At 71.5% G+C, this 25,241-nt stretch overlaps 1 protein-coding gene across 1 annotated transcript; it reads right to left on the bottom strand.

The window, feature by feature from the left end:
- Positions 1-6: 6 nt before the first annotated feature.
- GYS1 (glycogen synthase 1) lies at positions 7-24,571 on the bottom strand (the record flags this gene model as incomplete). Its single annotated transcript, XM_068929259.1, has 17 exons — positions 24,511-24,571; positions 21,948-22,068; positions 20,102-20,283; positions 15,234-15,425; positions 10,309-10,497; positions 9,283-9,427; positions 9,068-9,185; positions 8,468-8,588; positions 7,128-7,234; positions 6,989-7,048; positions 6,798-6,876; positions 5,812-5,925; positions 4,691-4,817; positions 3,698-3,793; positions 2,541-2,704; positions 1,220-1,297; positions 7-192 (listed from the first exon to the last, which is right to left on the bottom strand). Coding segments are annotated over exons 2-17 (2,076 nt in total), but the record flags the coding sequence as incomplete, so codon positions are not given.
- Positions 24,572-25,241: the final 670 nt, after the last annotated feature.

The following is a 25,241-nucleotide window of genomic DNA, read 5'->3' as shown; positions in this document are numbered from 1 at the left end:
GTGGCCGTCGCCGTGGGGCGGGGGGCCGTCGCCGTGGGGCCGGCGGATGTTGGCGCGGTCGCGGGCGGCCTCGGCCTCCTCGTCGTAGCGCTCGTCCTCCTCGGTCTCGCTGTGCCGCGGGCTGGAGTGGCGCGAGGCGGCCGGCGACGGCGGCACCGAGGCCGGCCGCGGGAACCGGAACCCGGGGGGGCCCTGCCGCCGCCCCCCCCGGGGGGCCCAGGCGTCCGGCGTGGGTCCAGGCGCCCGGCCGGCCCGCGGGCCCAGCGTCCACCACCCTCCCTCGGGGGGCGGGGGGGCGGGCACCCAGGGGGACCGGGGAGGGCCCAGGTGTCCGGGGCGGGGGCCCAGGTGTCCGGGGGCAGCCCAGGTGTCCGGGGGACCCAGGTGTCCGGGGGGGGCCCAGGTGTCCGGGGGCCCAGGTGTCCGGGAGGGGCCCAGGTGTCCGGGGGGCCCAGGTGTCAGGGAGGGGCCCAGGTGTCCGGGGCGGCCCAGGTGTCCGGGGGGGACCCAGGTGTCAGGGAGGGGCCCAGGTGTCCCAGGGGCCCAGGTGTCTGGGGGGGGGCCCAGGTGTCTGGGGGGGGGCCCAGATGTCTGGGGGGGGCCCAGGTGTCCGGGTGTCCCAGGGACCCAGGTATCCAGGGGAGGGCCCAGGTGTCCTGGGGTCCCAGGTGTCAGGGAGGGGCCCAGGTGTCCGGGGAAGGGCCCAGGTGTCCGGGGGGGCCCAGGGGTCCCGGGGGGCCCAGGTGTCCGGGGGTCCCAGGTGTCCCAGGGGCCCAGGTGTCCGGGGGTCCCAGGTGCCCAATCAGACCCGCGCCCCCCCACCCTCCCCGGGGGGCCCAGGCGTCCGGGCGGACCCGCGCCCCCCCCCCCTCCCCGGGGGGCCCAGGCGTCCGGGCGGACCCGCCCCCCCCCCCGGGGGGCCCAGGCGTCCGGGCGGACCCGCGCCCCCCCCCCCCCCGGGGGGCCCAGGCGTCCGGGCGGACCCGCGCCCCCCCCCACCCTCCCCGGGGGGCCCAGGCGTCCGGGCGGACTCGCGCCCCCCCCCACCCTCCCCGGGGGGCCCAGGCGTCCGGGCGGACCCGCGCCCCCCCCCCCCTCCCCGGGGGCCCAGGCGTCCGGGGGGGCCCAGGCGTCCGGGCAGACCCGCGCCCCCCCCCCCTACCCCCCCCCCGCCGGGGGCCCAGGCGTCCGGGGGGCCCAGGCGTCCGGCGACACTCACCGCCTGCTCGGGGGGCTCGTAGCTGAAGCTCTCGGGGAAGGCCCGGGCCAGCGCCATGCGCCGCGCCAGCGTGTAGTACTGGGGGGGGGCCGGGGTCAGGGGTCAGGGGTCACGACCCCCGGCGGCCCCCCCCCCAGCTCCCCTCTAGCACCCCAAATACCCCCTCGACGCCCCCCCCAGGACCCCCTGGCACCCCCCAGAGCCCCCCCAGAACCCCCCAGGGACCCCTCTGAGCCCCCCCAGGCACCCCTGTGAGCCCCCCAGGATGCCCCCAGGGACCCCCAAGGACCCCTAGGACTCCCCGGGACCCCCCTGAGCCCCCCTAGGACCCCCAGGATGCCCCCAAGGGACCCCCAGAGCCCCCTAGGACCCACCTAGGACCCCCAGGACTCCCCCCAAGGGACCCCCAGAGCCCCCCTGGGACCTCTAGAGCCCCCTAAGACCCACCTAGGACCCCCTGGAACCCCCCAAGGACCCCTAGGAGCCCCCCTGGCACCCCCAGGATGCCCCCTAGGGACCCCCAGAGCCCCCCAGGACCCACCTAGGACCCCCAGGACTCCCCCCAAGGGACCCCCAGAGCCCCCCTGGGACCTCTAGAGCCCCCTAAGACCCACCTAGGACCCCCTGGAACCCCCAAGGACCCCTAGGACCCCCCCGGGCCCCCTGGGAGCCCCCCTGGCACCCCCAGGACGCCCCCTAGGGACCCCCAGAGCCCCCCAGGACCCACCTAGGACCCCCAGGACTCCCCCCAAGGGACCCCCAGAGCCCCCCTGGGACCTCTAGAGCCCCCTAAGACCCACCTAGGACCCCCTGGACCCCCCCAAGGACCCCTAGGACCCCCCCGGGCCCCCTGGGAGCCCCCCTGGCACCCCCAGGACGCCCCCTAGGGACCCCCAGAGCCCCCCAGGACCCACCTAGGACCCCCAGGACTCCCCCCAAGGGACCCCCAGAGCCCCCCTGGGACCTCTAGAGCCCCCTAAGACCCACCTAGGACCCCCTAGACCCCCCCAAGGACCCCTAGGACCCCCCCGGGCCCCCTGGGAGCCCCCCTGGCACCCCCAGGACGCCCCCTAGGGACCCCCAGAGCCCCCTAGGACCCACCTAGGACCCCCAGGACCCCCCCCAAGGGACCCCCAGAGCCCCCCTGGGACCCCCAGGATGCCCCCAAGGGACCCCTAGAGCTCCCTAGGACCCACCTAGGACCCCCTGGACCCCCCCAAGGACCCCTAGGACCCCCCCGGGCCCCCTGGGAGCCCCCCTGGGAGCCCCAGGACGCCCCCCAGCCCCCCCCCCCCCCGCGGGGGCGCCCCGGGGGGCTCACCCGGCCCAGGTACTTCCAGTCGAGGAGGTCGGAGAGGCGCTCGGTGCGGTTGCGCTGCACGATGCGCTGCCGCCGGCTCTGCTGGCAGAAGCCGTAGAGGAAGGCGGTGAGCTGGGCGCACGACTCGTCCGGGCCCCGGAAGCGCCGGTCCACGATGTAGATGCCTGCGTGCCGCCCGTCAGCCGGCCGGCCCGCCCGCGGGGGGGCCCAGGCGGCCGGGGGGGGGCCAGGTGGCCGGGGGGGGGCCCAGGCGGCCGGGGGGATCCAGGTGTCCGGGGGGCCCAGGTGTCCGGGGGGGCCCAGGCGGCCGGGGGGGGGGCCAGGCATCCAGGGGGACCCAGGTGTCTGGGGGGACCCAGGTGGCCGAGGGGAGGGCCAGGTGTCTGGGGGGGGCCCAGGTGTCTGGGGGGGGCCCAGGCGTCCGGGGGACCCAGGTGTCCGGGGGGGGGCCAGGCGGCCGGGGGGGCCCAGGTGTCCAGGGGGCCCGGGCATCCCGGGGGGGCCCAGGTGTCCGGGGGGCCCAGGCGGCCGGGGGGGGGCCAGGCGTCCGGGGGAACCCAGGCATCCCGGGGGGATCCAGGTGTCTGGGGGACCCAGGTGTCCGGGGGGGGGGCCCAGGTGTCCAGGGGCTGCCCAGGTGTCCGGGGGGACCCAGGTGTCCGGGGGACTCAGGTGTCCGGGGGGGGCCCAGGCGGCCAGGGGGGGCCAGGTGTCCGGGGGGACCCAGGCGGCCGGGGGGGGCCCAGGTGTCCGGGGGGGGGGTCCAGGTGTCTGGGGGGATCCAGGTGTCCGGGGGGGGCCCAGGCGTCCGGGGGACCCAGGTGTCTGGGGGGGGGCCAGGCGGCCGGGGGGGCCCAGGTGTCCGGGGGGGCCCAGGCGTCCGGGGAAGGGCCCAGGTGTCCAGGAACACCACCCCCCTACCCAGGGCACCCAGGTGTCCAGGGGGCCCAGGTGTCCGGGGTTGGACCCAGGCATCCGGGGCAGGGGGGGCCCAGGTGTCCGGGGGGCCCAGGTGTCCGGGAACCTCCCCAGGGGACCCAGGCGTCCGGGGAGCTCAGGGGCCGGGAACTCCCCCCCCCCAGGGGCCCAGGCGTCCGGGAACCTCCCCCCACCGAGGGCACCCAGGCATGCCGGGGGCCCAGGCGTCCGGGGCTCACCGTAGGCCGAGGGGTCGGCGATGTGCTCCTCCATGAAGCAGCCGAAGCCCGAGAGGTTGGTGGAGACGCTGGGGATGCCCATGACGGTGCACTCGGCTGGGGGGGGGGCGTCAGCCGGGGGCCCAGGCGTCCGGGAGGGCCCAGGCGTCCGGCATTCCCCCTTTCCCCAGGGGGCCCAGGTGTCCGGGAGGGCCCAGGCGTCCGGCATCCCCCTTTCCCCTCGCAGGGGGCCCAGGTGTCCGGGAGGGCCCAGGTGTCCGGGGGTGGGATGGGACCCAGGCGTCCGAGGGGCCCAGGCACCCGGGCTGAGAGGGGCCAGGTGGGCAGGGGGCCCAGGTGTCCGGGCCAAGGGGGGCCCAGGTGTCCAAGGGGCCCAGGTGTCCGGGCCAAGGGGGGCCCAGGCGTTCGGGCCAGGTGGGCCCAGGTGTCCGAGGGGCCCAGGTGTCCGGGCCAGGTGGGCCCAGGTGTCCAAGGGGCCCAGGTGTCCGAGGGACCCAGGCGTGCAGGCCGAGGGGGGTCCAGGTGTCTGAGGGGCCCAGGTGTCCGGGCCAGGGTGGCCAGGCGTGTGGGCCGAGGGGGGCCCAGGTGTCCGAGGGGCCCAGGCCTGCGGGCTGAGGGGGGCCCAGGTGTCCGAGGGGCCCAGGCGTGCAGGCCGAGGGGGGCCCAGGCGGCCGAGGGGCCCAGGTGTCCGGGCCGAGGGGGGCCCAGGCGTGCGGGCCGAGGGGGGCCCAGGCGGCCGAGGGGCCCAGGTGTCCGGGCTGAGGGGGGCCCAGGCGGCCGGGGGGCCCAGGCGTGCGGGCCGAGGGGGGCCCAGGCGTCCGAGGGGCCCAGGCGTGCGGGCCGAGGGGGGCCCAGGCGGCCGAGGGGCCCAGGTGTCCGGGCCGAGGGGGGCCCAGGCGTGCGGGCTGAGGGGGGCCCAGGCGGCCGAGGGGCCCAGGCGTGCGGGCCGAGGGGGGCCCAGGCGGCCGAGGGGCCCAGGCGTCCGGGGCTCACCGGGGGTGTAGCCCCAGGGCTCGTAGTAGGAGGGGAAGACGCCGAGGTGGCAGCCGCGCACGAACTCCTCGTAGTCGACGGGCAGCAGCGGGCTGGTCGACGACAGGAACTCGGGGTGGAAGATGATCTGGGGGGGGGGACACGTCACTGGGGACCCCCGAAACCCACCGCCCCCCTGGGCACCCCCAAACCCCTCCCTGACCCCCCCAGGACCCCCCAGAGTCCCCCAAATCTCTCCTGGAGCCCCCCCAGGACCCCTAAGATCCCTGGGACCCCCTTGGACCACCCTGAGCCCCCCCAGGACCCCCAAGATCCCCCTAAAGGCCCCCCAAGACCCCCAGGACCCCCTTGGACCACCCTGAGCCCCCCAGGACCCCCAAGATCCCCCTAAAGGCCCCCCAAGACCCCCAGGACCCCCTTGGACCACCCTGAGCCCCCCAGGACCCCCAAGATCCCCCCCAAAGGCCCCCCAAGATCCCCCGAACCCCCTTGGACCACCCTGAGCCCCCCAGGACCCCCAAGATCCCCCCCAGGACCCTCCTGAGCCCCCCAATATCCCTCCAGAGTCCCCTGAGCCCCCCCAGACCCCTCCAAGCCCCCAATATCCCCCCAGTATCCCTTCTGGAGCCCCCCAGAGCTCCCCAATATCCCCCCAACCCCCCCAATCCCACCCAGAGCCCCCCAATATCCCCCCTTGACCCCCCAATCCTCCCCTTGATCCCTCCCAATATCCCCCAGAGGCCCCCCAAAACACCCCCAGAGCCCCCCAATCCCCCCCTGAGCCCCCCCAGGACCCCCCAATATCCCCCTTGATCCCCCCAATACCCCCTGGAGCCCCCCAGGACCCCCCAGAGCCCCCCAATATCCCCCTTGATCCCCCCAATACCCCCTGGAGCCCCCCAGGACCCCACAGAGCCCCCCAATATCTCCCTTGATCCCCTCAATATCCCCCCAAGCCCCCCAGAACCCCCCAATACCCCCTGGAGCCCCCCAGGACCCCCCCAGGATCCCCCAATACCTCCCAGGAGCCCCCCAGGACCCTCCCCAGAGTCCCCCAATATGCCTTTGACCCCTCCAATACCCCCCAGGACCCCCCCAGACCCCCCCGGACCCCCCGGCACCTTGACGCGGTCGCTGCTGCTGTTGAAGAGGCCGACGCGGCGGATGGTGGTCAGGATCGGGTCCGTGGCGTCGTCCAGCATGTTGTGGGTGCACACGGGCGGGAAGGACTGCCGCTGCGGGGGCCCAGGCGTCCGGGAGGGCCCAGGCGTCCGGGGGCGCCCGCGCCAACCCCCCGAGCCTGACCCTGGGGGGCCCAGGCGGCCAGAGGGGCCCAGGCGTCCGAGTGAGCCCATGCCAACCCCCCGAGCCTGACCCTGGGGGGCCCAGGCGTCCGGGTGCGCCCTCGCCAACCCCCCGAGCCTGACCCTGGGGGGCCCAGGCGTCCGGGTGCCGGAAGGGACCCAGGCGTCCGGGCACCAGAAAGGACCCAGGTGTCCGGGTGCCAAAAAGAACCCAGGCGTCCGGGTGCCAGAAGGGACCCAGGCGTCCGGGTGCCAGAAAGGGCCCAGGCGTCCGGGCGCCAGAAAGGACCCAGGCGTCCGGGTGCCAGAAGGGACCCAGGCGTCCGGGCGCCAGAAAGGGCCCAGGCGTCCGGGTGCCAGAAGGGACCCAGGCGTCCGGGTGCCAGAAAGGGCCCAGGCGTCCGGGTGCCAGAAGGGAACCAGGTGTCCGGGTGCCAGAAAGGGCCCAGGTGTCCGGGTGCCAGAAGGAACCCAGGCGTCCGGGTGCCAGAAGGGACCCAGGCGTCCGGGTGCCGGAAGGGACCCAGGTGTCCGGGTGCCGGAAGGGACCTAGGCGTCCGGGTGCCAGAAAGGGCCCAGGCGTCCGGGCGCCAGAAGGGACCCAGGTGTCCGGGCTCCGGAAGGGACCCAGGCGTCCGGGTGCCAGAAAGGGCCCAGGCGTCCGGGTGCCAGAAGGGACCCAGGCGTCCGGGTGCCGGAAGGGACCCAGGCGTCCGGGTGCCAGAAAGGGCCCAGGCGTCCGGGCGCCAGAAGGGACCCAGGTGTCCGGGCGCCGGAGGGGCCCAGGCGTCCGGGGAGCCTACCTGGGTGGCGAAGATGGCCCGTTTCATCATGGTGAAGTCCTCGCGGTCCAACATCTTGTTCATGTCGGGCAGGTTCCCCCTGGGGACGAGGCGTCGGGACCCGTCACAGCGCCGCCGCCGAGGGGCCCAGGCGTCCGGGGACGGCCGAGGCGGCCCCTCGCCGCCAGGGACCCAGGCGTCCGGGCGCTTACACCAGCAGCGACTCGTAGAGCTTCTTGCCGAACTTCTCCTTCACCGTGTTGGCCGTGTCCCTGCGGGGAAGAAGGTCAAGCCGGGACGGCCGGGCCCCTCCCGGACGCCTGGGCCCCTCCCGGACGCCGGGGCCCTCACCAGAGCTGCTTGCGCACGGCCTGGCCCTTGAGCGTCTCCACGTTGAAGTTGTTGGTCCGGGCCGGCATGATGAAGAAGGCGACGACCGTCGTCTCGCTGCCGTTGACCTGCCGGGGGGGGGGGGACGAGGGACACCGGGGTCACCGCGTGTCACCACCGAGTCCCCCCGTGTCCTCCACGTCCCTTCACGTTCTCCATGTCCAAGTCCCCCCATGTTCCTCCATGTCCCCCGTGACCCTCCATGTCCCACCATGTTCCTCCATGACCCTCCCTGTTCCCCCAGGTCCCTCCATGTCCCCCCATGTCCCCCATGACCCTCCATGTCCCCCCATGTCCCCCATGACCCTCCATGTTCCCCCATGTCCCTCCATGTCCCTCCATGTCCCCCATGACCCTCCATGTTCCCCCATGTCCCTCCATGTCCCCCATGACCCCCCCATGACCCTCCATGTCCCCCCATGACCCCCCATGCCCCCTATGACCCTCCATGTCCCTCCATGTCCCCTATGACCCTTCACGTCCCACCATGTCCCTCCATGTCCCACCATGTCCCTCCATGTCCCCCCATGTCCCATGATCCCCATTTCCCTCCATGTCCCCCATGACCCTCCATGTTCCCCCATGTCCCCCCATGTCCCTCCATGTCCCCCATGACCCTCCATGTTCCCCCATGTCCCCCCATGTCCCCCATGACCCTCCATGTTCCCCCATGTCCCCCCATGACCCTCCATGTCCCCCATGATCCCCCATGACCGTCCATGTCCCCCCATGACCCTCCATGTCCCTCCATGTCCCCCCATGACCCTTCACGTCCCCCCATGTCCCTCCATGTCCCATCATGTCCCTCCATGTCCCCCCATGTCCCATAACCCCCCATGTCCCTCCACGTCCCGCCATGACCCTCCATGTCCCATCATGTCCCTCCATGTCCCATGTCCCATGACCCCCCATGTCCCCCATGTCCCACCATGTCCCCCCATGACCCTCCATGTCCCATCATGTCCCACCATGTCCCATCATGTCCCACCATGTCCCTCATGTCCCACCATGTCCCCCATGACCCTCCATGTCCCCCGATGACCCTCCATGTTCCCTCCATGTCCCCCATGACCCCCCATGACCCTCCATGTCCCCCCATGTCCCCCATGACCCCCCATGACCCTCCATGTCCCCCATGACCCCCCATAACCCTCCATGTCCCCCCATGTCCCATATGACCCCCCATGACCCTCCATGTCCCCTCCATGTGCCCCATGACCCCCCATGCCCCACCATGTGTCCCATGTCCCACCACGTCCCCCACCCCCCCCATGTCCCCCCACGTCCCCCCCGCCCCGCACCCGCAGCAGGTAGTTGAGCCGGGCCAGCGCCTCGAGGAAGACGTCGGCTCCCTTGTTGGAGAACTCGTAGCGGCCGGCGATGAAGAAGAAGAGCGTCTTGTCCAGGTCGAAGTCGAGGTGCCTGGGGGGACGCGGCCCGATGGCCCCCAACGCCCCGGCCGCCCGCCGCCCGCCCCTCAGCTCCCCGGCCCGGCCGCCTGGGCCCCTGCCGGACACCTGGGTCCCTCCTGGACGCCTGGGCCCCTCCCGGACGCCTGGGTCCCCCTGCACGCCTGGGCCCCTCCTGGACATCTGAGTCTTCCTGGACGACTGGGTCCCCTCCCGGATGCCTGGGCCCCTCTCGGACACCTGGGTCTCCCGGACACCTGGGTCCCCCTTGGCCACCTGGGCCCCTCCCAGATGCCTGGGTCCCTCCCGGACGCCTGGGTCCCTCCCAGATACCTAAGTGCTACCAGACACCTGGGTCTCCTGGACACCTGGGTTCCCCTGGACACCTCAGTCCCCCTTGGCCACCTAGGTCCCTCCCGGACGCCTGGGTCCCTCCCGGACGCCTGGGCCCCCCAGATGCCTGGGTCCCTCCCGGACGCCTGGGCCCCTGACCCGTAGAAGTGGCCGCGGACGAACTCCTGCACGCGGGCCTTGCTCTGGGCGTGCAGGTTCTGGAACTCGTGCATGGCCGAGAACTTGCGCACGTTGAGCCCGTTGGGCGTCACCAGGTCTGGAGGAAGACGAGGAGGAGGAGGAGGAGGAGGAGGGGTCGAGCGGCGCCCGGACGCCTGGGTCCCCCCTCCACCCCCAAAACCAGGGGGCCTTACCAGGGCGCCGCTTGAGCAGGTGCTCGGCCTCGGTGGCGGTGACGTGGGACACGGTGGTGAGGACGTGGGCGCAGTGGGCGGCCGCCCGCTCCAGGCAGTAGCGGTGGTAGATCTGCCGCTCGCCCGCCTCCTTGTCCACGTCGAACTGCCGCGGCCCATCATGCACCGGGGCTGGCATCCGCCCGGCTCCCGCCAGCCTCCCCGTGGTCCCTTGGGGTCCCACCAACCTTCCTGGGACACCTGAGGGCTCCCGCCAACCCACCCACCGTGTCCCAACAGTCCCACCACCCTTCTCGTGATGGCTTAGGGCTCCCATCAGCCTCCCCATGAGCCCGTGGGCCTCCCACCAACCCTTCCCATGATCCCCTGAGGTCCCACCAGCCTTTCCATGGTCCCTTGGGGTCCCACCAACCTCCCCATGACCCTCCCGGGGTCCCACCAACCCTTCCCACCATATCCCACCAGTCCCACCAACCTTCTCGTGATGGTTTAGGGCTCTCATCCACCCTTCCCATGATCCCCCTGGGGTCCCACCAGCCTCCCCGTGGCCCCTTGGGGTCCCACCAACCTTCCCATGACTCCCCGGAATCCCACCAACCCTTCCCACCATGTCCCACCAACCTTCTTGTGATGGTTTAGGGCTCCCACCACCCTTCCCACAATCTCCTGAGGTCCCACCAGCCTTTCCATGGTCCCTTGGGGTCCCACCAACCTCCCCATGACCCTCCCGGGGTCCCACCAACCCTTCCCACCATATCCCACCAGTCCCACCAACCTTCTCGTGATGGTTTAGGGCTCCCACCACCCTTCCCGTGACCCTTCCGGGGTCCCACCACCCTTCCCGTGACCCCCCTGGGTTCCCACCAGCCTTTCCATGATCCCTTGGGGTCCCACCACCCTTCTCATGACCCCCCCGGGGTCCCACCAACCTTCTCGTGATGGTTTAGGGCTCCCACCACCCATCCCGTGACCCCCCCCCGGCCCAGGATCCCACCAGCCCTTCCCACCATGCCGCGGGGCGCTCACGTGCTCCAGGTTGTTGTAGAAGTCGACGCTGGCGGCGCACAGGTAGCGGCCCAGCAGGGTGGCGTGGGTGGTGAAGACGGTGGCCACCGGCAGGCGCCGGGCCCGGCTCAGCACCAGCCCCAGCCCCGCCAGCCACTCGTGGAAGTGGCCCACGATGAAGGGCCGCTCGGCCTCGCTCTGCGCCGCAAACTGCCCCCGCGGCAGGTCAGCTCCCCGCACGCCGGGGCCCCCTGCGCCGGGGGCGCCCGCCCGGACGCCTGGGTCCCTCCCCCGGAGAGGCCCAAGGGTCAGCGTCCCGACCCCACGCGCACCCGGATGCCTGGGCCCCTTCCCTGGGGGTGTCCGGATGCCTGGGCCCCTGACCCACGCACGCCCGGATGCCTGGGCCCCTTCCCTGGGGGGTGCCCGGACGCCTGGGCCCCTTCCATGGGCGGTGCCCGGACGCCTGGTCCCCTGACCCAAGGGCACCCGGACGCCGGGGCCCCTGACCCACACGTGCCCGGACGCCTGGGTCCCTCAGGGTCAGCCCGGACGCCTGGGCCCCTGACCCACATGCGCCCGGACGCCTGGGCCCCTTCCCTGGGGGTGTCCGGATGCCTGGGCCCCTGACCCACGCGCGCCCGGATGCCTGGGCCCCTTCCCTGGGGGGTGCCCGGACACCTGGGCCCCTTCCATGGGCGGTGCCCGGACGCCTGGTCCCCTGACCCAAGGGCACCCGGACGCCGGGGCCCCTGACCCACACGTGCCCGGACGCCTGGGTCCCTCAGGGTCAGCCCGGACGCCTGGGCCCCTGACCCACATGCGCCCGGACGCCTGGGCCCCTTCCCTGGGGGTGTCCAGATGCCTGGGCCCCCGACCCACGCGCACCCGGATGCCTGGGCCCCTTCCCTGGGGGGTGCCCGGACGCCTGGGCCCCTTCCATGGGCGGTGCCCGGACGCCTGGGCCCCTGACCCAAGGGCACCCGGACGCCTGGGCCCCTTCCCTGGGGGGTGCCCGGACGCCTGGGTCCCTCAGGGTCAGCCCGGACACCTGGGCCCCTTCCCTGGGGGCGCCCGGACGCCTGGGCCCCTTCCCTGGGGGGTGCCCGGACGCCTGGGCCCCTGCCCCAAGGGCACCCGGACACCTGGGCCCCTTCCCTGGGGGGTGCCCGGATGCCTGGGTCCCTCAGGGTCAGCCCGGACGCCTGGGCCCCTGACCCAAGGGCACCCGGATGCCTGGGCCCCTTCCCTGGGGGGTGCCCGGACACCTGGGCCCCTGACCCAAGGGCACCCGGACGCCTGGGCCCCTTCCCTGGGGGGTGCCCGGACGCCTGGGCCCCTTCCATGGGCGGTGCCCGGACGCCTGGTCCCCTGACCCAAGGGCACCCGGACGCCTGGGCCCCTGCCCCACACGTGCCCGGACGCCTGGGTCCCTCAGGGTCAGCCCGGACGCCTGGGCCCCTGACCCACATGCGCCCGGATGCCTGGGCCCCTTCCCTGGGGGGTGCCCGGACGCCTGGGCCCCTGACCCAAGGGCACCCGGACACCTGGGCCCCTTCCCTGGGGGGTGCCCGGACGCCTGGGTCCCTCAGGGTCAGCCCGGACTCCTGGGCCCCTGACCCAAGGGCACCCGGATGCCTGGGCCCCTTCCCTGGGGGGTGCCCGGACACCTGGGCCCCTGACCCAAGGGCACCCGGACGCCTGGGCCCCTGACCCACACGTGCCCGGACGCCTGGGTCCCTCAGGGTCAGCCCGGACGCCTGGGCCCCTGACCCACATGCGCCCGGATGCCTGGGCCCCTTCCCTGGGGGGTGCCCGGACGCCTGGGCCCCTGACCCAAGGGCGCCCGGACGCCTGGGCCCCTGCCCCACACGTGCCCGGACGCCTGGGTCCCTCAGGGTCAGCCCGGACGCCTGGGCCCCTTCCCTGGGGGGTGCCCGGACGCCTGGGCGCCTGCCCCACACGTGCCCGGACGCCTGGGCCCCTCAGGGTCAGCCCGGACGCCTGGGTCCCTCAGGAGGGATCCGAGGACGCCTGGGCCCGCGGCGGGCGGGGGGGGGGGGGCGGGCCGAGGGCCCGGACGCCTGGGACCTTTCCCGCTAAGGCAAGAGGGCCGGCGGCCAGGACGCCTGGGCCCCCGCGGGGGGGGGGACATGACACGGCGGGAGCCAGAGGGTGGCACCCTCGGACGCCTGGGCCCTTCCGGGGGGGGGGGAGGAGGAGGGGACACCGGGACCCCCAGGAACCCCCCAAACCCCGCTGAGACCCCCCAATATCCCCCCGGGACCCCCCAAACCCCCCTGGGATCCTCCAGGGCCCCCAGGGACCCCCACAATCCCCCCTGAGACCCTCTGGGACCCCCCACAATCCCCCCTGGGACCTCCAAGGACCCCCACAATCCCCCCCAGGACCCCCAAAATCCCCCATGGGACCCTCTAGGACCCCCCACAATCCTCTCTAGGACCTCCAAGGACCCCCAAGGACCCTCCACGTCCCCCAGGGACCCCCAAAATCCCCCCTGGGACCCTCCAGGACCCCCACAATCCCCTCTGGGACCCCCAATATCCCCTCTGGGACCCTCCAGGGCCCCCAGGGACCCCCAAAATCCCCCGAGACCCTCCGGGACCCCCTCCACAATCCCCTCTGGGACCTCCAAGGACTCCCACAATCCCCCCGGGACCCTCCAGGGCCCCCCAGGACCCCCAATATCCCCTCTGGGACCCTCCAGGCCCTCCCAGGACCCCCAAAATCCCCCCTGGGACCCTCTAGGACCCCCCACAATCCTCTCTAGGACCTCCAAGGACCCCCAAGAACCCTCCACGTCCCCCTGGGACCCCCAAAATCCCCCCTGGGACCCTCCAGGAACCCCCAAATTCCTCCAGAGACCCTCCAGGGCCCCCCACAATCCTCTCTGGGACCTCCAAGGACCCCCAGGGACCCCCCAAATCCCCCCTGGGACCCCCCAAATCCCCCCTGGGACCCTCCAGGACCCCCACAATCCCCCCTAGGACCCCCAAAATCCCCCTGGGACCTTCCAAGGCCCCCTGGGTCCCCCCTGGGACCCCCCAAATCTCCCCCGGGATCCTCCAGGACGCCCCAAAATCCCCCCTGGGACCCCTAATATCCCCTCTGGGACCTTCCAGGCCCCCCTGGGACCCCCCCAATCCCCCTGGGACCCTCCAGGGACCCCAAAATCCCCCCTGGGACCTCCAAATCCCCCCTGGGACCCCCCAAATCCCCCTGGGACCCTCCAGGACCCCCACAATCCCCCCCAGGACCCCCAATATCCCCTCTGGGACTTTCCAAGGCCCCCTGGGTCCCCCCCGGGACCTCCAAATCCCCCCTGGGACCCCCCAAATCCCCCCTGGGACCCTCCAGGACCCCCACAATCCCCCCCAGGACCCCCAATATCCCCTCTGGGACTTTCCAAGGCCCCCTGGGTCCCCCCCTGGGACCTCCAAATCCCCCCTGGGACCCCCCAAATCCCCCCTGGGACCCTCCAGGACCCCCACAATCCCCCCCAGGACCCCCAATATCCCCTCTGGGACTTTCCAAGGCCCCCTGGGTCCCCCCCTGGGACCTCCAAATCCCCCCTGGGACCCCCCAAATCCCCCCTGGGACCCTCCAGGACCCCCACAATCCCCCCCAGGACCCCCAATATCCCCTCTGGGACTTTCCAAGGCCCCCTGGGTCCCCCCCTGGGACCTCCAAATCCCCCCTGGGACCCCCCAAATCCCCCCTGGGACCCTCCAGGACCCCCACAATCCCCCCCAGGACCCCCAATATCCCCTCTGGGACTTTCCAAGGCCCCCTGGGTCCCCCCCTGGGACCTCCAAATCTCCCCTGGGACCCCCCAAATCCCCCCTGGGACCCTCCAGGACCCCCACAATCCCCCCAGGACCCCCAATATCCCCTCTGGGACTTTCCAAGGCCCCCTGGGTCCCCCCCTGGGACCTCCAAATCCCCCCTGGGACCCCCCAAATCCCCCCTGGGTCCCTCCAGGACCCCCACAATCCCCCCCAGGACCCCCAATATCCCCTCTGGGACTTTCCAAGGCCCCCTGGGTCCCCCCCTGGGACCTCCAAATCCCCCCTGGGACCCCCCAAATCCCCCCTGGGACCCTCCAGGACCCCCACAATCCCCCCCAGGACCCCCAATATCCCCTCTGGGACTTTCCAAGGCCCCCTGGGTCCCCCCTGGGACCCTCCAAATCCCCCCTAGGACCCCCCAAATCCCCCCTGGGACCCTCCAGGACCCCCACAATCCCCCCCAGGACCCCCAATATCCCCTCTGGGACTTTCCAAGGCCCCCTAGGTCCCCCCCTGGGACCTCCAAATCCCCCCTGGGACCCCCCAAATCCCCCCTGGGACCCTCCAGGACCCCCACAATCCCCCCCAGGACCCCCAATATCCCCTCTGGGACTTTCCAAGGCCCCCTGGGTCCCCCCCTGGGACCTCCAAATCCCCCCTAGGACCCCCCAAATCCCCCCTGGGACCCTCCAGGACCCCCACAATCCCCCCCAGGACTCCCAATATCCCCTCTGGGACTTTCCAAGGCCCCCTGGGTCCCCCCCTGGGACCTCCAAATCCCCCCTAGGACCCCCCAAATCCCCCCTGGGACCCTCCAGGACCCCCACAATCCCCCCCAGGACCCCCAATATCCCCTCTGGGACTTTCCAAGGCCCCCTGGGTCCCCCCCTGGGACCTCCAAATCCCCCCTAGGACCCCCCAAATCCTCCCTGGGACCCTCCAGGACCCCCACAATCCCCCCCAGGACCCCCAATATCCCCTCTGGGACTTTCCAAGGCCCCCTGGGTCCCCCCCTGGGACCTCCAAATCCCCCCTAGGACCCCCCAAATCCCCCCTAGGACCCCCCAAATCCCCCCTGGGACCCTCCAGGGCCCCTCAAAACCCCCCAACCCCCCCCCCGGGCCCCCCCCGGCCCACCTCGCCGAGGAACCAGGCGGTGAGGAAGCCGAAGAGGACGGCGTCGTTGGCCTCGCGGTCGTACCAGGGCACGCCGATGGCGCAGCTCTCCCACAGCTCGGCCTTCCAGCGCTCCAGGCTCCAGGCCGTGGCGGCCACGTCGAGCAGCACCACCGCCGGGCTGCCCTCGATGAGCCAGCGGCCAAAGTGCACCTGCGGCGCCCGCGCTCAGCCCGGCCCCGGGGCGCACGGGGTGCCCAGCGGGGGCGCGGGGGTGCAAAGCGGGCGTGCACGGGGTGCGCAGCGGCGTGCGCGGGGTGCGGAGCGGCGTGCATGGTGCAAAACGGGGGTGTGGGGGTGCAAAGCGGGGGTGCACGGGGTGCGCAGCGGCGTGCGCGGGGTGCGGAGCGGCGTGCATGGTGCAAAACGGGGGTGTGTGGGTGCAAAGCGGGCGTGCACGGGGTGCGCAGCGGCGTGCGCGGGGTGCGGAGCGGCGTGCATGGTGCAAAACGGGGGTGTGTGGGTGCAAAGCGGGCGTGCACGGGGTGCGCAGCGGCGTGCGCGGGGTGCGGAGCGGCGTGCATGGTGCAAAACGGGGGTGTGTGGGTGCAAAGCGGGCGTGCACGGGGTGCGCAGCGGCGTGCGCGGGGTGCGGAGCGGCGTGCATGGTGCAAAACGGGGGTGCGGGGGTGCAAAGCGGGGGTGCACGGGGTGCGGAGCGGTGTGCATGGGGTGCGGAGTGGCGTGCATGCTACAAAACGGGGGTGCACGGGGTGCAAAGCAGCGTGCACGGTGCAAAGCAGGCGTGTGCGGGGTGCGGAGCGGCGTGCATGGTGCAAAACGGGGGTGCACAGGGTGCAAAGCGGGGGTGCACGGGGTGCGGAGTGGCGTGCATGGTGCAAAACGGGGGTGCACGGGGTGCGGAGCGGCGTGCACGGGGTGCGGAGCGGCGTGCATGCTACAAAACAGGGGTGCACGGGGTGCAAAGCAGCGTGCATGGTGCAAAACGGGGGTGCGGGGGTGCAAAGTGGGGGTGCACGGGGTGCGGAGCGGCGTGCACGGGGTGCAAAGCAGCGTGCATGGTGCAAAGCAGGTGTGCACGGGGTGCGGAGCGGTGTGCATGCTGCAAAACGGGGGTGCACGGGGTGCAAAGCAGCGTGCACGGTGCAAAACGGGCGTGCACGGGGTGCAAAGCGGGGGTGCACAGGGTGCAAAGCAGCGTGCACGGTGCAAAACGGGAGTGCGTGGGTGCAAAGTGGGGGTGCACGGGGTGCAAAGCAGCGTGCACGGCGCAAAACGGGGGTGTGTGGGTGCAAAGCGGGGGTGCACAGGGTGCAAAGCAGCGTGCACGGTGCAAAACGGGAGTGCGTGGGTGCAAAGCGGGGGTGCACGGGGTGCAAAGCAGCACGCAGGGTGCAAAACGGGGGTGCGGGGGTGCAAAGCGGGCGTGCACGGGGTGCAAAACGGCGTGCACGGGATGCAGAGCAGCATGCATGGTGCAAAAGGGGGGTGTGTGGGTGCAGAGAGACGTGCACGGGGTGCAAAGCGGGCGTGCATGGGGTGCAGAGCGGCGTGCATGGTGCAAAACAGGGGTGCGTGGGTGCAAAGCGGGCGTGCACGGGGTGCAGAGCGGCACGCGTGCTGTGAAACGGGGGTGCGGGGGTGCAAAGCAGCGGGTGGCCTGCAAATACACGCGTGCATGGCTGCACAACACGCGTGCACGGCTGCACAACACGCGTGCACGGGGTGCGAAGCGGCGCGCAGGGTGCACAACACGCGTGCACGGCTGCACAACACGCGTGCACGGGCTGCGAAGCGGCGCGCAGGGTGCACAACACGCGTGCACGGCTGCACAACACGCGTGCACGGGGTGCGAAGCGGCACGCGGGGTGCACAACACGCGTGCACGGGGTGCGAAGCGGCGCGCGGGCTGCACAACACGCGTGCACGGCTGCACAACACGCGTGCACGGGGTGCGAAGCGGCGCGCAGGGTGCACAACACGCGTGCACGGCTGCACAACACGCGTGCACGGGGTGCGAAGTGGCGCGCAGGGTGCACAACACGCGTGCACGGCTGCACAACACGCGTGCACGGGCTGCGAAGCGGCACGCAGGGTGCACAACACGCGTGCACGGCTGCACAACACGCGTGCACGGGGTGCGAAGCGGCGCGCAGGGTGCACAACACGCGTGCACGGCTGCACAACACGCGTGCACGGGGTGCGAAGCGGCGCGCAGGGTGCACAACACGCGTGCACGGCTGCACAACACGCGTGCACGGGGTGCGAAGCGGCGCGCAGGGTGCACAACACGCGTGCACGGCTGCACAACACGCGTGCACGGGGTGCGAAGCGGCACGCGGGGTGCACAACACGCGTGCACGGGGTGCGAAGCGGCGCGCGGGCTGCACAACACGCGTGCACGGCTGCACAACACGCGTGCACGGGGTGCGAAGCGGCGCGCAGGGTGCACAACACGCGTGCACGGCTGCACAACACGCGTGCACGGGGTGCGAAGTGGCGCGCAGGGTGCACAACATGCGTGCACGGCTGCACAACACGCGTGCACGGGGTGCGAAGCGGCACGCAGGGTGCACAACACGCGTGCACGGCTGCACAACACGCGTGCACGGGGTGCGAAGCGGCGCGCAGGGTGCACAACACGCGTGCACGGCTGCACAACACGCGTGCACGGGCTGCGAAGCGGCGCGCAGGGTGCACAACACGCGTGCACGGCTGCACAACACGCGTGCACGGCTGCAAAGCGGGGTGCGCGGCCCCAAAACCGGCACGTTTGCCCCCAAAACGGCTGCGCGCACCCCCAAACCGGGCACATTTGTCCCCAAAAGCCACCCCCCCGCCCCCAAAAACACCCCGTTCCTCCCCAAAACGGGGCCCAGGCGCCGCTGCACCCCGAAACGGCCAAATCCTCCCCAAAACGGGGGCCTGACCCGCTAGCGCCCCCAAAACCGAGTAAAATCAACCCAAAACGGAGCCCTGCCCTGGCGGCGTCCCCTAAAACGGGCAAATTCTCCCCAAAAAGGGGCCCGGCCTGGCTGCACCCCCCAAAATCGGGTAAAACTCCCTAAAAAGAGGGTTGTGGCTTCGTTACGTTCCCCAAATCAGGCAAAATCGCCCCGAAACGGGAGCCTGCCCCGCCCCCAAGCCCCAAAACAGGCAAAATCACCCTAAAATGGGGGTTTGGCTTCATCGCATCCCCAAAATCCAGCAAAATCACCCCAAAACGGGGCCTGGCCTGCCTGCCCCCCTAAAACACTGTAAAACCACCCAAAACGGGGCTGGGGTTGAACCTAATCCCAAAACGGGGTAAAATCGCCCCAAAAGAGCCCTCGGGGGGGTGGCGGGTGGCGGGGGAGGGGCGGGGGGCACGACCTTTCCCGTGCGGGGGAGGGTAACCAGAGCCGGGGGCTAAAAATAGCCCCCACGTGGCGGAGGGGGAGGGGGCAGCCGGACGCCTGGGCCCCGGCTCTCCCCGGACGCCTGGGTCCCTAGGGCGACCTGGGCCCTTCGCCGCTCCCGGACGCCTGGGCCCCTCACGTGCCCCGGACACCTGGGTCCCCCCACCCGGATGCCTGGGCCCTTCTGGCTACCCGGGTCCCCCCCGGACGCCTGGGCCCCTCACGTGCCCCGGACACCTGGGTCCCCCCACCCGGATGCCTGGGCCCTTCTCGCTACCCGGGTCCCCCCCGGACACCTGGGTCCCCCCACCCGGATGCCTGGGCCCTTCTCGCTACCTGGGTCCCCCCCGGACGCCTGGGCCCCTCACGTACCCCGGACACCTGGGTCCCCCCACCCGGACGCCTGGGCCCTTCTGGCTACCTGGGTCCCCCCCGGACGCCTGGGCCCCTCACATGCCCCGGACACCTGGGTCCCCCCACCCGGACGCCTGGGCCCGGCCTGTCCGGACCCCCCTGGCTCAGCCCCGGACGCCTGGGCCCTTCTGGCTACCTGGGTCCCCCCCGGACGCCTGGGTCCCTAGGGCGACCTGGGCCCTTCGCCGCTCCCGGATGCCTGGGCCCCTCACGTGGCCTGGACGCCTGGGCCCTGACTGTCTGGACCCCCTGGCTCAACCCCGGACGCCTGGGCCCTTCTGGCTACCTGGGTCCCCGCCCGGACACCTGGGCCCCTCTTTGCCCGGACGCCTGGGTCCCTTGGCTGCCTGGCTGCTTTCTTGAATGCCTGGGCCCCTCCCGGACGCCTGGGCCCCTCCCGGACGCCTGGGCTCCCCCAGGCCCCGGACGCCTGGGTCCCTCCCGGACGCCTGGGCCCCCCGGCTCACCTTGCAGCCCTGGGCGTTCATGGTGGCCAGGGTGCAGCGCAGGGCGGCTCCTGAGCTCTCCCCCCGGACGCCTGGGCCCCTCCCGGACGCCTGGGCCCCCCCATGCCCCGGATGCCTGGGCCCCCCCCCCGGACGCCTGGGCCCCCCGGCTCACCTTGCAGCCCTGGGCGTTCATGGCGGCCAGGGTGCAGCGCAGGGCAGCTCCTGGGCTCTCCCCCCGGACGCCTGGGCCCCTCCCGGACGCCTGGGTCCCTCCCGGACGCCTGGGCCCCCCCGGACGCCTGGGCCCCCCGGCTCACCTTGCAGCCCTGGGCGTTCATGGCGGCCAGGGTGCGGCGCAGGGCGGCTCCTGAGCTCTCCCCCCGGACGCCTGGGCCCCTCCCGGACGCCTGGGTCCCTCCCGGACGCCTGGGCCCCCCCGGACGCCTGGGCCCCCCGGCTCACCTTGCAGCCCTGGGCGTTCATGGCGGCCAGGGTGCAGCGCAGGGCAGCTCCTGGGCTCTCCCCCCGGACGCCTGGGCCCCTCCCGGACGCCTGGGTCCCTCCCGGACGCCTGGGCCCCCCCGGACGCCTGGGCCCCCCGGCTCACCTTGCAGCCCTGGGCGTTCATGGCGGCCAGGGTGCGGCGCAGGGCGGCGCTGGGCGGCTCCAGCAGCTCCACCTGGGTGCGGACGCTCTGCTCCACGTAGGGCCCCACCAGGAAGTAGCCGTCGCCCCACTCGTCCGCCGTCACCCGGGCCTTGGTCTGCAGCACCGTGTAGATGCCGCCCACTGGGGCGCGGCGGGCGTCACCCCGGGGCGCTCGCGCCCACCCCGCCGCGGTCACGCCAACCCCACGGTGCTCACGCCAACCCCACGGTGCTCACGCCAACCCCACGGTGCTCACGCCAACCCCAGGGTCACACCAACCCCCACGGTGGACACACCAACCCCACGGCGGTCACACCAACCCCACGGTCATGTCAATCCCATGGTGCTCACGTCAACCCCAGGGTCACACCAACCGCCACGGTGGTCACACCAACCCCGTACTGGTCACACCAACCCCAGGGTCACGTCAACCTCGTACTGGTCGCACCAACCCCAGGGTCGCGCCAACCCCATGCCGGTCACATCAACCCCATGCTGGTCACACCAACCCCAGGGTCACGTCAACCCCATGGTGCTCATGCCAACCCCAGGGTCACGTCAACCCCAGGGTGGTCACGCCAACCCCAGGGTCACGCCAACCGCTTGGTGGTCACGTCAACTCCATGGTGGTCACACCAACCCCAGGGTCACGTCAACCCCGTGGTGCTCACGTCAACCCCACGGTGGTCACGTCAACCCCACGGTGGTCACGTCAACCCCAAGGTCACGCCAACCCCATGGTGGTCACGCCAACCCCACGGTGGTCACGTCAACCCCACGGTGGTCACGTCAACCCCGCAGCAGTTGCACCAACCCCAAGGTCATGCCAACCCCACGGTGGTCACACCAACCCCAGGGTCATGTCAACCCCATGGTGCTCACGCCAACCCCGCAGTGGTCACGCCAACCCCGCAGTGGTCACCCCAACCCCAGGGTCGGGCCAACCCCACGGCTCGTGTCCATCCCATGGTTTTCATGTCAAGTCCTGGTCATACCAACCCCAAGGTCATGCCAACTCCACAGCGGTTGCGCCAACCCCACATTCGCGCCCACCCCATGTCAGCCACGCCAACCCCGTGGTGGTCACGTCAACCCCATGGTGGCCATGCCAACCCCACGGCAGTTGTGCCAACCCCACAGCGGTCACGTCAACCCCATGGTGGTCACGCCAACCCCACGGTGGTCACGTCAACCCCAGGGTGCTCGCGCCAACCCCATGCTCACGCCAACCGCGTGGCTCACACCAACCTCACGGTGGTCACGCAACCCCAGGGCTCGCGTCAACCCCATGGGGGTCACGCCAACCCCAGGCTCCTCATGTCAACCTCACGGTGTTCGTGCCAACCCCATAGCACCCACGCCAATGTCAGTCCCGTCAACCCCAGGGTCATACCAACCCCATACCTTGGGTCAACCTCATAGCTCATGTCAACCCCACAGTGCTCACGCCAACCCCAGAGTCACGCCAACCCCACGGCTCGCGCCAACCCCACGGCGGTCGCGCCAACCCCACGGCGGTCGCGCCAACCCCACGGCGGTCGCGCCAATCCCAGAGTCACGTCAACCCCACAGTGGTCACGCCAACCTCGTGGTCACACCAACCCCATGGCTCACGCCAACCCCATGGTGGTCACGCCAACCCCATGGTGTTCACGCCAACCCCGTGGTGGTCACGCCAACCTCGTGGTGGTCACGCCAACCCCGGGGTGCTCCTGCCCACCCCAAGGTCACGCCAACCCCCGGTGCTGCCGCCCCCCTGTCCCGGCGCGAGGAGGGGCCCCGGCGTCCGGGCGGGCCCCACTCACCCTTATTGGCCACCTCCCAGGCCACCTCGAAGAGGACGACGTTGTCGAGGCTCTCGCCGGTGGCCCAGTCCTCCAGCCCCGGCAGGGAGCTCACCGAGACGCTGCGGGCCAGCGGCATGGCCTGCGCCCCAAAACGGCCGAAACGGCCCCAAAACGTCACCGGGGTGGGGGCAAAACCAGCACCCCCCTTGCCAGGGGCACGGGGGCACCCCAAAACGGGCAGAACAGCCCCAAAATGTCCCGGAGGGAGGCGGAAAGGGGGGAACTGTCCCCTAAATGTCACCAGGCAGCCCCAAAGCAGGGAAATTACCCCCAAAATGGCACCGAGGGGGCTGAAAATGCGGGAAATGGCCCCAAAATGGCGCCGGACACCCCAAAAGCAGGGAAATTACCCCCAAAATGGCACTGAGGGGGCTGAAAATGGGGGGAATGGCCCCAAAATGGCACCGGACACCCCAAAAACAGGGAAGTTACCCCCAAAATGGCACGGAGGGGGCTGAAAATGCGGGAAATGGCCCCAAAATGGCGCCAGACACCCCCAAAACAGGGAAGTTACCCCCAAAATAGCATTGAAGTGCCCAAAAACAAGGGAAACACCCCCCCAATATGTCACTGAGGGGCCTGAAAGTGGAACAAACGCCCCCAAAACGTCGCTGGGAGGACGAAAATAAGAGAAACGTCCCCAAAACGGCACTGGGGGGGGCTGAAAATAGGGGAAGTGCCCCCAAAGTGTCACCCGGGACCCCAAAAGCAGGGAAATTACCCCCAAAATGGCACCGGGGTGCCCTGAAATAGGGGAAATGCCCCCAAAGTGTCACCGGTGGGGGGCCAAAAATGGGGGAAATGGCCCCAAAATGGCACTGGGGGGCTGAGAATAGGAGAAACGCCCCCAAAACGTCCCCAGTGGGGAGCAAAAATGGGGAGAAACAGCCCAAAAATGCCATCAGGGGCTTCAAATGGGGTAAAAACCCCAAAAACGTTACCAAAAAGGAGCAATAATAATAGGGAAATGCCCCAAAATGACCCTGGGGGAGACTGAAAAGGGGGGAAATGTCCCCAAAACGTCACCGGGGTGCCCCAAAAACGGGGGAATCGGCCCCAAACCGTCCCGGGGGTGCCCCGAAATGCCCCCGCCCCCGATTGGGGGCACGGCGGCACTCTGAAAGCAGGGGAAACCCCCCAAATTGTCACGGGGGGGCACAAAAAATGGGGAAACCGCCCCAAAACCACCACGGGGGGGGCACCCCGAAACGGGAGCATCTCCCCCCCGCCCCCAGGGGTCCCGGGGGCAGCTGGAAACGAGGGAAATCCCCCCAAAACGGGGTCACGTGGGGACATCCTGAAACTGTACCCCCCACCCATGGAGCCCCCCACCCATAGGCCCCCCCCAACACCTGGGGACCCTCCCCCACCTTAGGACCCCCCCCAAGTGCCCCCATAGGGGTCCCCCCCGGGCACAGCCCCCCCTCAGAGATCTCCCCCACCCATAGGGACCCCCCCAGCCCCCCCCACCCATGGGGGGCCCCTCCCAGGGCCAGGACCCCCCCCCAATTGTCCCCTCAGGGCCCCCCGCACATATAGTTCCCCCCAAAACTAGTGGGCCCCCCCAGGCCCCCTATAGGGCCCCCCAATCCATAGAGCCCCCCCCATTGCTCCCTCATGTCCCCCCCACTCATAGGCCCCCCCCAGACCCCCTATAGGGTCTCCACAACCCTTGGCCCCCCCCATTGCCCCCCTCAGGGGCCCTATAGGCCCCCCAACCATATCCCCCCCCCATTTCCCTTCTCAGGCTCCTCCCAGGGCCCCCCCCACCCCCCCATAGAGCCCCCCCATAGAGCCCCCCCATTTCCCCTCTCAAGCCCCCCCCAGCCCCCTATAGGGCCCCCCCAACCCATGGGCCTCCCCCATTGCCCCCTATAGGGCCCCCCACCCATAGCCCCCCCAGGCCCCCTATAGGGCCCCCTCCACCCATGGGCCCCCCCATAGCCCCTATAGGCCCCCCCACCCATAGCCCCTCCAGCCCCCTATAGGCCCCCCCAACCCATGATGGGCCCCCCCAGTGACCCCCTATAGGCCCTTCCACCCATAGCCCCCCCCCAGCCGCCCTATAGAGCCCCCCAACACCCCCATAGCCCCCCCCAGCCGCCCTATAGAGCCCCCCCAACCCATGGACCCCCCCATTGCCCCCTATAGGCCCCCCCCACCATAACCCCCCCCGCAGGCCCCCTATAGAGCCCCCCCCCACGGCCCCCCCCCAGATCCCGGAACCGCCCCCCAGTCGCCCCCCCCATCGAGTCCCCCCTCCAGCCCCCCCCACCCCCGGGGTCCCCCCCCACCCCTGCGACCCCCCCGGCCCCCCCCTTCCCCGCCCCATGGAAGACTCCAGGGGTTCCCCCCCCCCCAAAAAGTGACTTTTTTTGGGGGGGGGGGCCGGCCCTGGGGGGGGTTAATGGGGCCCTGGGGGGGGCTCAGTGGGACCCCCCCCTCCACCTGGACTTTTGGGGGGGGTCCCGGTTGGGGGGGGCCCCCCTCTCTCTCCCCCTCCCCCCTCCGTCCCGCTCACCTCCTTCGCGCTCCCGCAGCTCAGCGAGGAATGACCCCTCCCGCCCGCCGTCGCCGCGAGGCCCCGCCCCTCCCTCCCTCCGGCCCGGCCCTCCCCGACGCTGATTGGCTGCGCCGGCGGGTGATGGACAGGCGGCGGGTTTTTTTTCCCCCCCCCCACGTGCGGGAAGGAGGGGGGGCGCGCCTTAAAGGGGAAACGGCGGCGGGGCGGGTCGAGGTGGGGCCCACCGCGGGGCGGGCGGTGGGGCAGGTTGGGGGGGGGGGCAGGCTGAGTTGTGGGGTAGGCCACGGGGCAGGTTGGGGGGCGGGCGGTGGGGCAGGCTGGGCTATGGGGCAGGCGGGGCTACGAGGTAGGTCATGGGGCAGGTCATGAAGCAGGTCAGGTTATGAGAGAGGTTAGGGGGCAGGTTATGGGGCAGGCTGGGCTATGGGGTGGGCTATGGGGCAGGTCATGGGGCAAGTTATGGGACAGGCTGGGCTGTGGGGTGGGCTATGGGGCAGTTTATGGGGCAGGGCAGGTCATGGGGCAGGTTATGGGGCAGGCTGGGTTATAGGGCAGGCTATGGGGCAGGTTAGGCTGTGGGGCAGGTTATGGGGCAGGCTATGGGTCAGGTTGGGCTATGGGACAGGTCATGGGGCAGGCCAGGTTATGGGGCAGGTTATGGGGCAGGCTATGGGGCACGCTATGGGGCAGGTCGGGTTATGGGACAGGCTATGGGGCAGGCTAGGCTA

This window comes from Struthio camelus, unplaced genomic scaffold (genome assembly GCF_040807025.1).
Source record: "Struthio camelus isolate bStrCam1 unplaced genomic scaffold, bStrCam1.hap1 HAP1_SCAFFOLD_110, whole genome shotgun sequence".
NCBI lineage: Eukaryota > Metazoa > Chordata > Aves > Struthioniformes > Struthionidae > Struthio > Struthio camelus.
This window is presented reverse-complemented; position numbering and strand designations above follow the sequence as displayed.